The sequence below is a fragment of the Balearica regulorum genome, chromosome 1 (assembly GCF_011004875.1).
Source record: "Balearica regulorum gibbericeps isolate bBalReg1 chromosome 1, bBalReg1.pri, whole genome shotgun sequence".
Classification (NCBI taxonomy): domain Eukaryota; kingdom Metazoa; phylum Chordata; class Aves; order Gruiformes; family Gruidae; genus Balearica; species Balearica regulorum.
Genome location: NC_046184.1, coordinates 3,469,007 through 3,481,798, shown reverse-complemented (window position 1 = coordinate 3,481,798; position 12,792 = coordinate 3,469,007). Strand labels below are relative to the sequence as shown.

Here is a 12,792-nt window from a genome sequence, read left to right as displayed (position 1 = left end):
ACCCTAGTCCCTGCTGGGGTACAGAAGAAGTTCATTGTAACCTCTTCATTAATGCAAGCTTCTCCAAGGAGACCTCCATCCACAGGGTGGAAGAGCAAATAAGTGTAAACTCAGACGACTGCTTTTGTGGAGCCTTTACAAGTGAGTTAGGTGGAAGATAGTCTCGGTTAGAGATGAAAAAAAGATGAAAGGTCTGAGAGCTTTTGTCAACCCTGGAGCAAGCCAGCTGCAGCAAGAACCAGCCATGCCCTTCTCAGGGAAGGGACAGCATGGTGGTGAGTCACAGTGAGTTCTTTCTGTGTAGACAGTGGCAATTAAGCCACTTTCTGTTGCTGTCATGGAGTCAAAGTCCACTGCAGGAAGTTTTAGAGCTTGAATGATCTCCACTTTTGAAAGTGTCCTCCCCATGGTGCTGTGTCCCCAGTTATGCTAAATACTCACATACTACCCCACTACAAAAGTTTTGCAGATTCTGGCAAGCACCTAGGTAGGAGAGTGGTTTCCAGCATTTTGGGGAATATGGATTGAGCAGATGGGATCTTACCAACTTCCCAACACCCAAGAAATGTTTTGGGAAAGCACAACCAGTTAGATCATAACATAAAGGAGGACTTGGGTCTGCACCACTCCTGGGAGCAAGTCTTCACAGCACGGGCCGTGCTAGCCCTCTCTGTAGACACCTGCCATGGACAAGCGGTGATGTGTGAGATGTGTCTGAAGATTCAGTTCAGGATGTCCCTGCTCTGCCCCCACCTGACTTAATCTGTATTTTCTCTTTGGAGACCTTGAGCTTTCCATGTCTCAATGGGGATGGGCATGTAACTCTACCTGCTCTCCTTGGAGCTGGCCACCTGTTAGCCACATCATGGTCAGCTTAACGCCCTGCCAAGTCATCAGCACAAGAGTCTTGATAGGCCTCGGGGAATGATGAAGAAGGACTTGTACCACAAAACTCAGGGGTTTGTGGCAAATAAGCCCATTTCAGATTGTAAGATGTGACACATTCTTGGAACCTGATCTGGGTAAATTTACTCCCTGACTCTTCATTTGCTCCATTTTGGTACAAGCCACAAGCCAGTGTAATCAACAACCCCAACACACACCTACCCCTGTGCTGACTTTCTCCATCAGTCTCATGGCACCAGGTTCTCTACTCTTTATTGCTTGACAACATCCGTTTTCTGACTATGCTTTCTAAATTCAAGCTCCTTCCCTCTGTGCTTGGAGCACTCTTCTTGCCCTGTTTTCCTTCTCTCTTCATCCTCCTTTGGCATCCTTTCAGCAGACTCTCATTTCTTGTAGCAAAGAAGTTCCACTGCAGCCTTTAAAATCCCATTTGTCACCCTTTCCCCCACCCCCACCATGTACCTTGGTGGCAAGTAGCCTTGTCAGGTAGATCTCAGAAACCATCTTGCTGCCCCGGTCACCCTCTTTTTGGTCACCATGCTCATGGTTCTTCACCAAGTGCCACATCTTGACGCCACTCTCAAGGTCAGGGGTGATCATGGGGGTGCGGGAACGGAGGCTGTCCGGGCTGCCTGTGTAACGGATCATGTTTTCTGCAAAGAGAGGTGCATGAGTCTCAGCCCTAGTAGCACTTGTATTTGGATTAATGGGTTCCACCAAGGAAATATGCTAATGACATGCCACCTAATAGAAGTTTTTCATCAGACAAGCAACAAGAAGACCTCTTCTGTCTGGGTTCGGTAGTAGGTACCTCTCCCATTCAGTAAATGGAGTGGATGCTCATACAGATTCTGGTGTGGGGCTGAGACAATCACAACTGGTGAGTCCACCATGGGGTGACATTAGTTTGGGTTTCCAAAGCAGGAAGGATGTAGCAATACTGTGATGTCCCTGCTTTCGCAAGCTCGGAATTTCCATATTAGCATTAAAAAAATTTCCATCAATCAATTTGTAACAATAGGCAGCAAGGGCATATCTCCTGGTGAAATTACAGTGTGAGACAGAGAACCCCCCAAAGCAGCTGTCTGGACCAGGCCTTACTATCAAAGCATTATCTTATGACTGAGTTATTTGCTCAGCAAAGACAAGAGATGATGCCAGGCCAGACACGATGTCAATGTCTACACTATTAAATTAAACAAGGCTCAAACACTGTTTTTCAGTTGCCCATGTTCTTTTCCTCTTACCATGTTCCCTGGAAGAGCTTTGACCTAGAACAACCAGCACTGTCAGTGTCAGACACTTCCCAGGACTGGTTCAGGGGATGGTACCAGCTACTCATCTAACCAGCATGGACAAGTACAACTTGTTTTACCTTTCTGGATGTTAGCTATACCATGCTGCTTGGCATTATGGCCAGAGAGTAGGGCATGGCTTTTTTGTGTAGTAATATTGACGTAGCTAACGCGACTTCTCGCCTCACTCCCCATCCCCAGACTTAGGAGGAGCTGCCTCCCCTCCTTCCTTTGTCATCAAAGGAATCCATTGACTCCTGCCCAACCATCCTCTTCTTCCATGCTCCAAAATCTTGTTTTGACAGAAAGTAAACCACAACCCCAGGTAAGCCTGCACAAATTTTCTCTCCAAGGGCACCTTTAGCCTCCAAATTTTACCTTCCTTTGCCTCTGAGTGACGGCATGAGGCATTCCCCTCTCCCTGATCTTCCAGCAATGCTGCAGATAGATAGAGTCTTTTCCAACCATAATTAACATGAGTGTTGCACCTTTCTGTAGCAAGATCTGAATCAGCCTTATTAATGCATTACAAATCTCTATATATTAATTATGAGATGGAATATCCTTTTCCTCTCTGGATGCTGTTTTCTTAATTGCAATTAACAATCACTTCTGACCCACCGCATCTTCTCCTCCCCCTGCATTCTTCCCCACTCCCTCCTCCTGAAAAATCAAATGGCAAAGGAATTAAAGAAATCCAACAGAAATTAACCCCCCTCAAGTCTTCCTTTTCAAAGGTCACTGTGTCTTTCAGTAATTGCAACAACATGGCAAAGAGGATGAATATTAATAAGGTCTGGTGCATTGCTTATGTCCTTGGAGAAAGAGGAAGGGTGCTCCTCTGGACTTTGAGTAACTGTACTTTCCCTCAAGCTAAAGGGAGTAAGAAGGATCGGAGATGCTTTCATAAATTAAAAAAATAATAATAAACTGATATGACAGCTGCATCCAGGTTGGAAGGTGGTTTTGCATCACTCTGGTTGCACGTTAGAGATGTTTTGCTTTGCCCTCTGGCATCACCATAGTGAGACATGTCCTGGACTGCAATTCTAGCACAGGAGAGAAAGGTGTGTGATGGTGTGAGTGAGACTCGGGAGGTCTCTGGCTCTGCAGAAGGATTTCCACCTGGTCTCTATTTCACAGCTGTCTCAACCTCAGTTTTCTCATGGGTAAAGTGGGAACAAAAATCCACTGCCTTGAGATATGTTGATATAAGACCGGAGCAAGCCATTTTTATTATTATTCCAGGTGCAAATTCCCTTGGGATAATAAGATAGCTGGGTGGGACACACAACACCCATACTGAGATGTAACTGTAGACAGGCTATGTCCTATATAGCTTGTGATTGCTTGTAGTACTGGAGTCCTCTTACCTATGCCACAGATTTGTCTTCACAACACACCATGCTCCAAGGACTGTGCCCACCAGAACAACAGCTCATTCAGCGTTCAGTGCTTCTCCCTTGCCTCTCCCTGTGCAAACTCTAAGAGTGAGATTCTGTGATCTAAAATGTAGGTAGCTAATCATATAGGTTCCTCCTTTTGTTAATGAGGGAGAAGTACTTTCTAAGAGCAATCCAACCACTTGGATCAACAGCTTGGACCAGATGCCAAAGTTTTAGACGGCTGAATCCTCTCCTCCTCATTCCTCAAGCAATCATATCAACTAGCCATCTGCCTATCATTCTCTCTGCTGGTGCTCAGTGTCTTATAACCACCGTGATGTTTGGCATCTCTCCTCCAGTGCTCTCTCAATCCATATCAGCACACAAATCCTTACCATACTTGCTGGCTGAGGTCCGTGAGACCGTGGAGTTGTTGACTGCATTGTAGGCAGTGACTTGCTTGGAGACTAAAGCTACCACAGATCCATCTGGCACCTGTAGTGAAAAAGGGACTTTGTCAATAAGCTTCTGAGAACTGGCTGCCACCAAGGGTAGCAGAAGTTCAAGCAGCAGAAACTAAGCCAAGAACCAGGGTCACTGTAGGCAGGACAGTAGTTTTGGCCCAAAGCTTCAAATGCTTTCTTGAATGGGTCTATTAACAAAAAAGGGACAAAATCTCATGTTACACTGTTAGAAGCCTGCACTTGGGCAATAGGACAACTGATGACAAAGCAGACTCATCTCCCTTCAGGTCCTGATTCGAGGCCCAGTGATGACAACGTGAATCTTTGCATTAACCTCAGTAAAGCTGACAGTAGGCTCTTTGCAAGGAAGCTCTGATGCAGGACAGGAGCATGAGAAGAATAAAATTATATCTGAGATATTTCAAACATCAAAGATGGGATGTTCCATAAGGATGATACAATTGATGTGAAATTTTCTATTCCTTCCACTTCAATTGCAGGTGATATCTAGGTGCCTAGCTCAGATATGGATATCTACATTTTCCACCTTGATAGACCCTGTCAAACTCTCCATGCACGGTCTCCCCCTTCCACGTGACAAATGCATTGCCGGACTGAAGTGACTATCGCTTCTTTCTCTTTGCTGTGTCAGACAGTCTCAGACAGGGGAAAGTAGCAGGCTGAGAGTGACTGTGCTCCAGGATGTCATGGCACAGTGTTCCAACAGACAACAGAGCTTTCTCAGACGAGCCAGACTTTCCAATTCTACAGCTAGGCAATTCATGTGGGTCCCGTATCAGAAATGTTGACAACCCAGTGGCTCAGAGGAGCCATATCGGGAAAATCTGTGATAAATAAGACATCATAAAAAGGAGATGGGTGAAAAAAAACCCTGCTAACAACGTCTAACTCTTGTCTGTGTAATAATAATAATTAGCACTCGCATAGAGTTTTTCATCTTCAAAGCAGTGCAGAGGCTAATTATATAGCCCCTCAGCAATCATGGAAGGCAATTATTGTCTCTTTGTAGTTTTAGCCCCACACTACGGATGGGGAAACTGAGGCAAGAGGAATATCAGTGCCTGTCCCAGTATGCTCCGTGTCTGCCCTCAGGACAGCCAGGGTAAACGATGTACAGCTCAACACCCCAGCAGCTGAGGACCTGTTCTGCCCCCGCTCATCCATATAGCCGGGAGCTCATTGCCTGAAGCAAACAGCTGGAAAAAGCACAGAAAGGAGACAAAATTATGCCTGGTTTGTTGGTGAAATAAAATAGAAAACATCCCCACTCCCCCTCAAAAACAAAAAAGTGTTCTGGAGTCAGCCAGCAATGCTTCAGTCAATCTGAAGTGAAAAGTTTTGTTTCCTTTTCAAATTATTGCTTGCTGCCTCCTCAGGTCAGCTCTTAAATGAAAAAAAAAAGAATAAATCTTGTTATGAAACATAGATTTCTGAGGTGTGATTGAGGAAATGACAAAATTGTCAGCATTGGATTAACTTAATGAGGTACTTTTTTTTGGCAAAGGGGAGAAGGAGTGCGGGGATCTTTCTATCAAAACTCCATTTTTCATTAAATCTATCATTTCTGTAAGATATTTTTGGACATCTTTAGCCCTCTCAAGGTCATGAAGAGATGAAGGGAAACCCTGTCGAGGCAGGTCACATAGACCAGGACAGGGATTAAAACCAAGCGTTTGTAGGTCAGTGCCAACTCCACTGCACCACGGTCTCCAGTCATGCTGCTTTCCTCCTCCTTCTTCCAGGCACTAAGCCTCCTTCCCTTCCTTTTTTCACTCTTCCATCCTTCTGAACTCTCCTAGCATTAGAAGGCCTTTGATGCACTGGAAAAAAAGTGATTGTTTTCTGTTTGTTTACATAAGAAATGCTAACTCATGTTGTCCTAACAACCGCATCTCCTCTTCGCATCCTTCACTCACCAGGGCTGCCCCTCCTTTGAGAGAGACAGAAGATCTTTGTATTCCTTTGGCTTCATTTATAAGGATGTGCTTGGTAATTACTACAAGGGCAGCGGAACAGGATGGATGTACTCAACACAGGAGCTCTGTCCAGTTATTGCCCACTCAACTGTTGTTTACCTTTACACTTTGCCCTTATCCTGTTCACTTTCTTAGCTGATCTACCTTCCACCCATCCTCTCACACAGTTACCTGATAGTGTGCCAGCGTGTTGAGTCTCTTCCAGTCATTCTCTATCTTGGTTGTGATATCTTCATCCTGAAGGATCATCCTTGCCCCGCTTGCTTGCCGCCACTCTGCAAGAAGAATGGGGACATTGAACTCTGCTGCGCAGAGCCTCTGAGATAGGGGACAGAGCCCTGGAAATCCCTGTGTCCATAGCCCATGTGGCCACACACACGCAGGCTGCATCGACGTAGCGGGATGTCAGTCATTGCCATTACGACCTGTCAGATGCCTCCAACCAGGTACAACATACAAATGCGCAAATGTCCTCAGCTCTCTTCCCAGAGGGAAACAGAAGACAGATGAACCATTAAAAGTTCAGGAAGATGGTTCTGGAAAATATGCAAAAATCATAGCCACATGGCAAAGTTCGGACTCAAGTCCTAGATTATCCAGACTGGTTTCTTTAACCTTGATAAAATGGTATTGTTATCACAAAACAACTTTTGCACAGGAAATGCCCACCCCTTTAAAGAGCGAGACCATATAGAGATCAGAACACAGAGTAGCTGCCTACAGAGACGAGAGGTGCAAAGTTAGGCCACAGCAGCACGCAGTGGTGAGCTCTATACAGACAAATAAAGCAATGGCCAGAGAGCTGCTGATTCATTGGCAGATCTGAACAAAGCAAGGCACAGTGCTTTAGCACCCTGGTTATTCACAGTGCTTAACTCCTAGCTTACTCCCCGACTCAGTTCTTGCTCCAACATGGCCTTTTTCCAAGACCAACCTGTCCTTGTGTATGTTAGACATCACCATGGGACAGGAGCAAATCAATGTGTCAGGGATAGAACTTCATCCCCATCTCTCTTTCCTTTAGCAGCATAGATACAGCCTATATTGATACCTAAGATATGTCTAACTGCCAAGCCACACAGAGGGCTCCCCTGGGCAGAGCAAGGTCTTATTCAGCACAGCACCAGACCCTGTACTGCGTTCAGTTCATCCCCATTAGTGCTTGCCCAATACTTCTTGCTACTCAAATCCAGAAGTGATGGAGAGCACGAAACCCCGAGCTTTGCGCACAGTAGAAGCACAACAGGGAGAAGAGACAGAGACAGAACCAACACCCTGCTCCATGGGGCATGTAATCTCTGCCAACCTTCAGCAGCATGCCTGTGGGCAGAAGGACTCCAGTTTCTGACCACATCCAGTTCTCCAGCCTCCACCCTGAAATGATGCGCTTGGCTCTTCTCCTGCAGGACTGGAGCACCCCGCCACTTCCCAGGGTACCACCTTTTGCTCAAATCGTGAAGGATGCTCCATGTGGAGGATTGTCACAGCTTTCCCCACAGAGGACTCACAGACTTGCCTATCATCAAGGAACACATAAAAATGGCATAGAAGAGAGAAATGTAGTATCACCTGGTGACACCAGGGAAAGTTGTGGCTTAACCACAGACAACCTGGACCATCCAAAGCTACCTTTTTGGTTGTCATGTCTCAGTCACAGTGACTCAATCACATACAGATGAGCCAGAGCCAAAGCAGAAAGTCTATTCATTTGTGAGAGTTAATTAAAATGAACTCTTGGATATGGAGACATCACCTGCCACCCCTGCTTATTTCTCCTAATATAAAAATGCAAGGACCATTGCAAATTTCTTTTGGTTTCAGCAGTTTTCTTATCACATAATTAAAATGTATTGGGAAAGCTGTCCTTGCCTTTGTTATTCATTTAAATTAGCAGGAAGAGGTCAGCTGCTGTGTTTATTGCTGGGTGTTACTTTGGCTGGAGATACTCAGAGAGTAAGCAAAGGTTATGTTGGCTAAGCACTGATCCTGAACTGCCCTTCAGTTACTCCAGCTCCTTAGATCCTCACCTACATTTTCCTTGTGATGTCTGAGGGTGATGCTCTCTTCTCATTCCCAACTGGACTGGATTCCTGGAAGTTAACTAGTCCCAGAAATTGCTTGGAAGATCACAAACAGTGAAGTTTGGGCTGGGCAATCGTGCTCTTACAAAGTGCCCTGCAGAGTGCCAAAGCCACTTCTACTGTCACAGAGTGCATCTCTTATGTGTCTTCCTCATGGTCTCTTGGGGACAGCGACTCTTTGACCTCTTTCCTTCAAGGCTCTGTGTGTTCCTACGGTCCTCCTCTCTCCTGACTCGTCTTTGGGGAGGGACACACACTCATGTAGTGTTTTGGGAGGGATGCACAGGTTCTCAGTGTTGCGCTTGGCTCTGATATAAAGGGTAGGCACAGCTTTCCTCATTCTGTGCTTTATTTGTATTCAAGGACTGGGCAGGGTCTGCAGACCAGCAGAAACTTTCTCTCTGCTCCAGGGAAGCTGAGGACATCATGGGATGTCCCCTCGAGCCCTTTGTGCTCCTGCACAGACACAGGGGATTACCAAGCCCTTCCCCTTGGTCTCCCTGCAGGAAGGGGCCACACGAGGAAGAGGAAGGGCCAGTCTGACTTGGCACAACACCCACTCCTGAGCAAGACAAGGGGGAACACACCCTGCAGGGCGGGTTCAGAGCATCCGGCTTCAGTTTTGCAGCTCGTTTGCCCTGACCAAATACAAATCACTTCATCATTCATCTGAGCAATGACAGGGAAAGGATCCCCCATTGTGGTCCCCCAAATCCTTCTAGTCTCACAGGAGCACTGCACGCTCCCCTTCTCCACAAGTGCCAGCTGAGGTGGTCACACACCAATCTGCAAGGAAATGCAATGGCTGTCTGCAAGGGAATGGGAAGGGAGGGCACAAAGGAGGAAAAGGTGACCCTGACATCCATATTCACAGCACTAAGTGAAAACTGTTAGCTTTGTCCTCGCTGGCAGCACCCCGTCCCCTCTCTCATCAGATCTGCGCACTCCTCTGCGAGCGAGCACAAAGGAGAGACATACTCCAATCCAATTTGTTACACTTCCACCTTCCGGAGAGAAGGAGGGAGAGGGGGAGGGAGGTAAAAAATCCCATTATCTTTATCAAGCCTTCCAATCAGGAGCAGTGGTAAATGCAAACTCAGGAGACAGCTGCTGTGAAGCCTTTATATTTCATTCAGCAGATAGTGTATCTTTTTATTGCACGCAGGAATTACTTCTTCCTTTTTTTTTTTTTTTTTTTTTTTTTTTTTTTTTTTTTTTTAAGAAACAACCTTTCTGTTCAACTTGACTGGGAAAAAGGAAATTCCAGGCACCTTTGACAAAGAGGTGCTTCTTTAAGCTGTAGAAATGCCTGGCTAGGGAATGACTCTAGGGGGAGATGGGAGATGGGGAGATGTCCTCCTGCACCTCAAATCCTACAGAAAATATTACACCTCCCTTGATCCAGGTCACCCTGAAGATGCCCATTGAACAAGGGAAAAAAGTACAGCAGAGAAAACATTTTTCAGGGGTAATTGAAATACCCAGGTGGATGGAAGACTTACAGCTCACGCCAGGTGCCTTCATCTGAGCTAGTCATCACCAGTTTCCCCATCCTTTACAGGCACTTCTAGGTGACGATGCGCACAATCCATTCCAGTCAACTATTCATGCCATATACTGTGCTTCCCACCCTCCTCCTAAAGACCCTGACTCTCCCACGAAGGACTGTGAAACTCTTTGTGGCTGACTGCGCACAGCAATGGCATTTGGGACAAATTCATGTGGCTTTCCCAGGCTTGATTCCTATTTCATGATCACTTGCAGTCTGAAGAGCTGCTTTTACTCCTATGAGTAGTTTTTCTCTTCCCAATAATTTCCACGTGAGAGACAGATTGGCATAGGAAATAGGAGAATAAACCCTCTGTCTGTATGCTGCAGGCACCAGTACAAACAGGTGGGTAGGAAACAAAAATAGGTAAATGTCTAGTATGTGATGATGTCTAGGAAGAGAAGAGAAACTCAGCTCTGTTTCTGGGGTGGAGAAAGGACCACTGTGTTGGGGAAAAAAAATATTCATATTGGAACACACAGATGGAAGATACCTGGGAAATATTTCATCCTGTATATGCAAGTTGTCTGCCTTACTGCATACACTAGAGTTAGACCCAGTTTAAATGGCTCCTAAAAGTTGAACCCCTCACCCTAGAAGTGCACCATTGGTGAGGCAGTGAAAGCTTGCCCTGACATGGTCCACAATCAGCCTGAGACAGCATTACTAAGTGCAAGGCAGTCAACCTAGCAGCTCCCATCACCTCAGCAGTCCCTTTCAAAAAGCAAACAAAACACAGGGAAGAATGAATGCCTCAGCATGGAGCCAAATTCCTGTTTTGTGATCCTCACAGCCTGATGCTTTCCCAAAGATGGGGTAGTTTATTTATGGTGAGGGCTTTAAAAAATAATAATAACAAAAATAGCCAATGCAGAAAGAAGCCTTTACTCAGAGGGATGCAGTTTGGGTTTTGGACTAAAACATAACCTCAGGGTGTCCAAAATAAGTGCTTTCAGCTGACAACCCCCTCCATGAGTTGTCTGGGTAACTGCAAAACATTATGACATTTGCGACACATACAAGTCACTCTGCCTGCAGCTACCCTGCATTTAACAACTCAAAATAACTCATTAGCTTGTTTGCTTTCTTCCATGTGAGCAATCTGGCCTTAGTATGGACAGAAAGCCCAGAAAATTGTAATGGTAATAGAAAATGGTGTCGCTGTTTAGAGAACCATCGTTTTCGAGGCCAGATTACAGTCATCTGCTCTGACCTACTGTTTAGCATGCACTGGGGGGCTGATCCAGCCGCCTCTGTAGTTCTGAGCATTCAGCCTGGGGCAGGTTGATCCTGAGAGCTCTGGGCTGCTTTCTAATGGCCAGCAGTGCTTTCTGCTCTCCCCTTGTTGCCTTCACTGTCACCGAAGGATGCCAGGTGCCAACAAACATCTTTTCCTGCAAAGAGGCTGGGCTGGAGCTGTGGCTGGACGTGCATATCCTCTTGTTCCTGCTTCCCCCATGCCAGTTCTGCTCCTCCCGCCTTGTTAGCTGCTGTGCTAAAGGAGCTTGCAACTACATTGCTGCTGGCAAGACTCTTCTACTAGATGAGAGGGTTTTTTGTGTTTTATTTTAAGTTTTTTTTTCCCTAACTGCATCATCAATGCTGTTGGCCAAACAACTGCTCATTAAGCAGTCTCCTGTCAGTATGGACAAGTCTGTCCTGTGAGGGGTGAACACACTCATAAATACTTTCTGGAACTTGCTGGTCCTCAGCACCACTCAGCAGGTCAATATTTCTTAAAACAGCAACAGTCTTGGAGGTAAAATTGTCAGGCTCCAGCTGGGACCCCCCACACACACACACTTCTGTATCTGTCAGTTGTCAAAGCTACAATAAAATCTGTGGACTCCAATTTATCCCTTGTATTTGCAACACACAGGTAAGATTCCTACCTCCCAGTACGTATACATCATTCATCCCCGCAGCAGAACAGACTACTTTTCACTCACACCCAGTCCAAGATCTGAACGTAATGGGCTTTGTGGCCATCATCCAGCACCAGGCAGGTCAAGAGATCTGGCTGTAAACCCCACTCCTCCGGTGGTCTGTGCCCTGGCACCTTGCCCTGCCTGCCCTCACCCTCACCCTAGCACTCACCGTTCCCCTGCTCACTCACAGCAGCTCCAAAATCATCTTGGGTCCTTTCTTGATGATGTATATGATCTGTTCTTTACTGCTGCTAGTTTTGGCAGCTTGTTTCGTTATTCTAACAGCCTTTCATGAGCAGGAATCTTGCTGCAATTTCTGTCAGGAATCCCCTCCTCCCCTGCACATACGCACACACATACAGACACTTAACTTTAATCCCTGACCTCTCATTCCTGCCTCCATCATTGCTGTGAATTGTTTCTTGGCATCAGTCCATTCCTCCTCCTTTTGGATCCTCTTCTACTTTGCTAGGTTTTATAGACTCCCATCATTTTTCACTCAAGTCTCTTTCACTGAAGGTCATTGAGGGCAAATTCTGGCAGATACAGCCACAATACAGTCCCCAGCTCCCTACCAGACACCTCAGCAATGCCCTGAGCAGATTTTTCTACATTCTTTCATAGTAGCCTTCGGGTGTAGTATCATATCTGCCTCTGGACCACAGCTTCAGACATCTCACTCCTACCAGCATGCTTGCTCCAGATTTTGGGCAGAAATGGATTTTGGCCTCAGAGGCACCCCTGCATTGGGCTGTACAGCTCCCAGCACTGCCCAGCACAGCTGCCCAGAAACAGAAGTGTAGAAGCTGGGTGCAGCTTTTTCCACAACCCAAGCAGAGCAATGCACAAAGGAGCAAACCACTGAGAAAAAAACCCCACATGAATACATTAACAGAGGGACTAATCTTTTCTTAAGACCTCCTAGTCCTCTGCAGAAAGGAAACCTCAGAGCAGCAGCTCCCAACCCTGCTGTTGGTGGTGGGCTGCTGGGCAGGAGAGGGAAGCAGTCAGAGGTGAGATGGATGCAGCCCACTGAACAGAGGATGCTTCATCCCCTTTCCTGTGCCCGCGCAACAAATAATTAATACTACTTGGCCTGTGACTATCTCAGCAAGAAGATATATATAATCCAAACCCTCACTATTCAGAGAAGAGCTAGGAATAAATCTCTGCAGCCTGAACATTGC

General features: G+C 46.2%; 1 protein-coding gene across 2 annotated transcripts in view; it reads right to left on the bottom strand.

The window, feature by feature from the left end:
• PLXNA4 (plexin A4) overlaps positions 1-12,792 on the bottom strand; it is a 454,032-nt gene that overhangs the window by 23,153 nt on the left and 418,087 nt on the right. For both annotated transcript variants that reach the window (XM_075757480.1, XM_075757530.1), the window contains exons 26-28: positions 6,219-6,322; positions 3,982-4,081; positions 1,369-1,559 (exon numbers count right to left, since the gene is read on the bottom strand). In XM_075757480.1, coding sequence (XP_075613595.1) covers positions 1,369-1,559; positions 3,982-4,081; positions 6,219-6,322 — 395 coding nt within the window. The remainder of the gene's footprint in view (positions 1-1,368; positions 1,560-3,981; positions 4,082-6,218; positions 6,323-12,792) is intronic.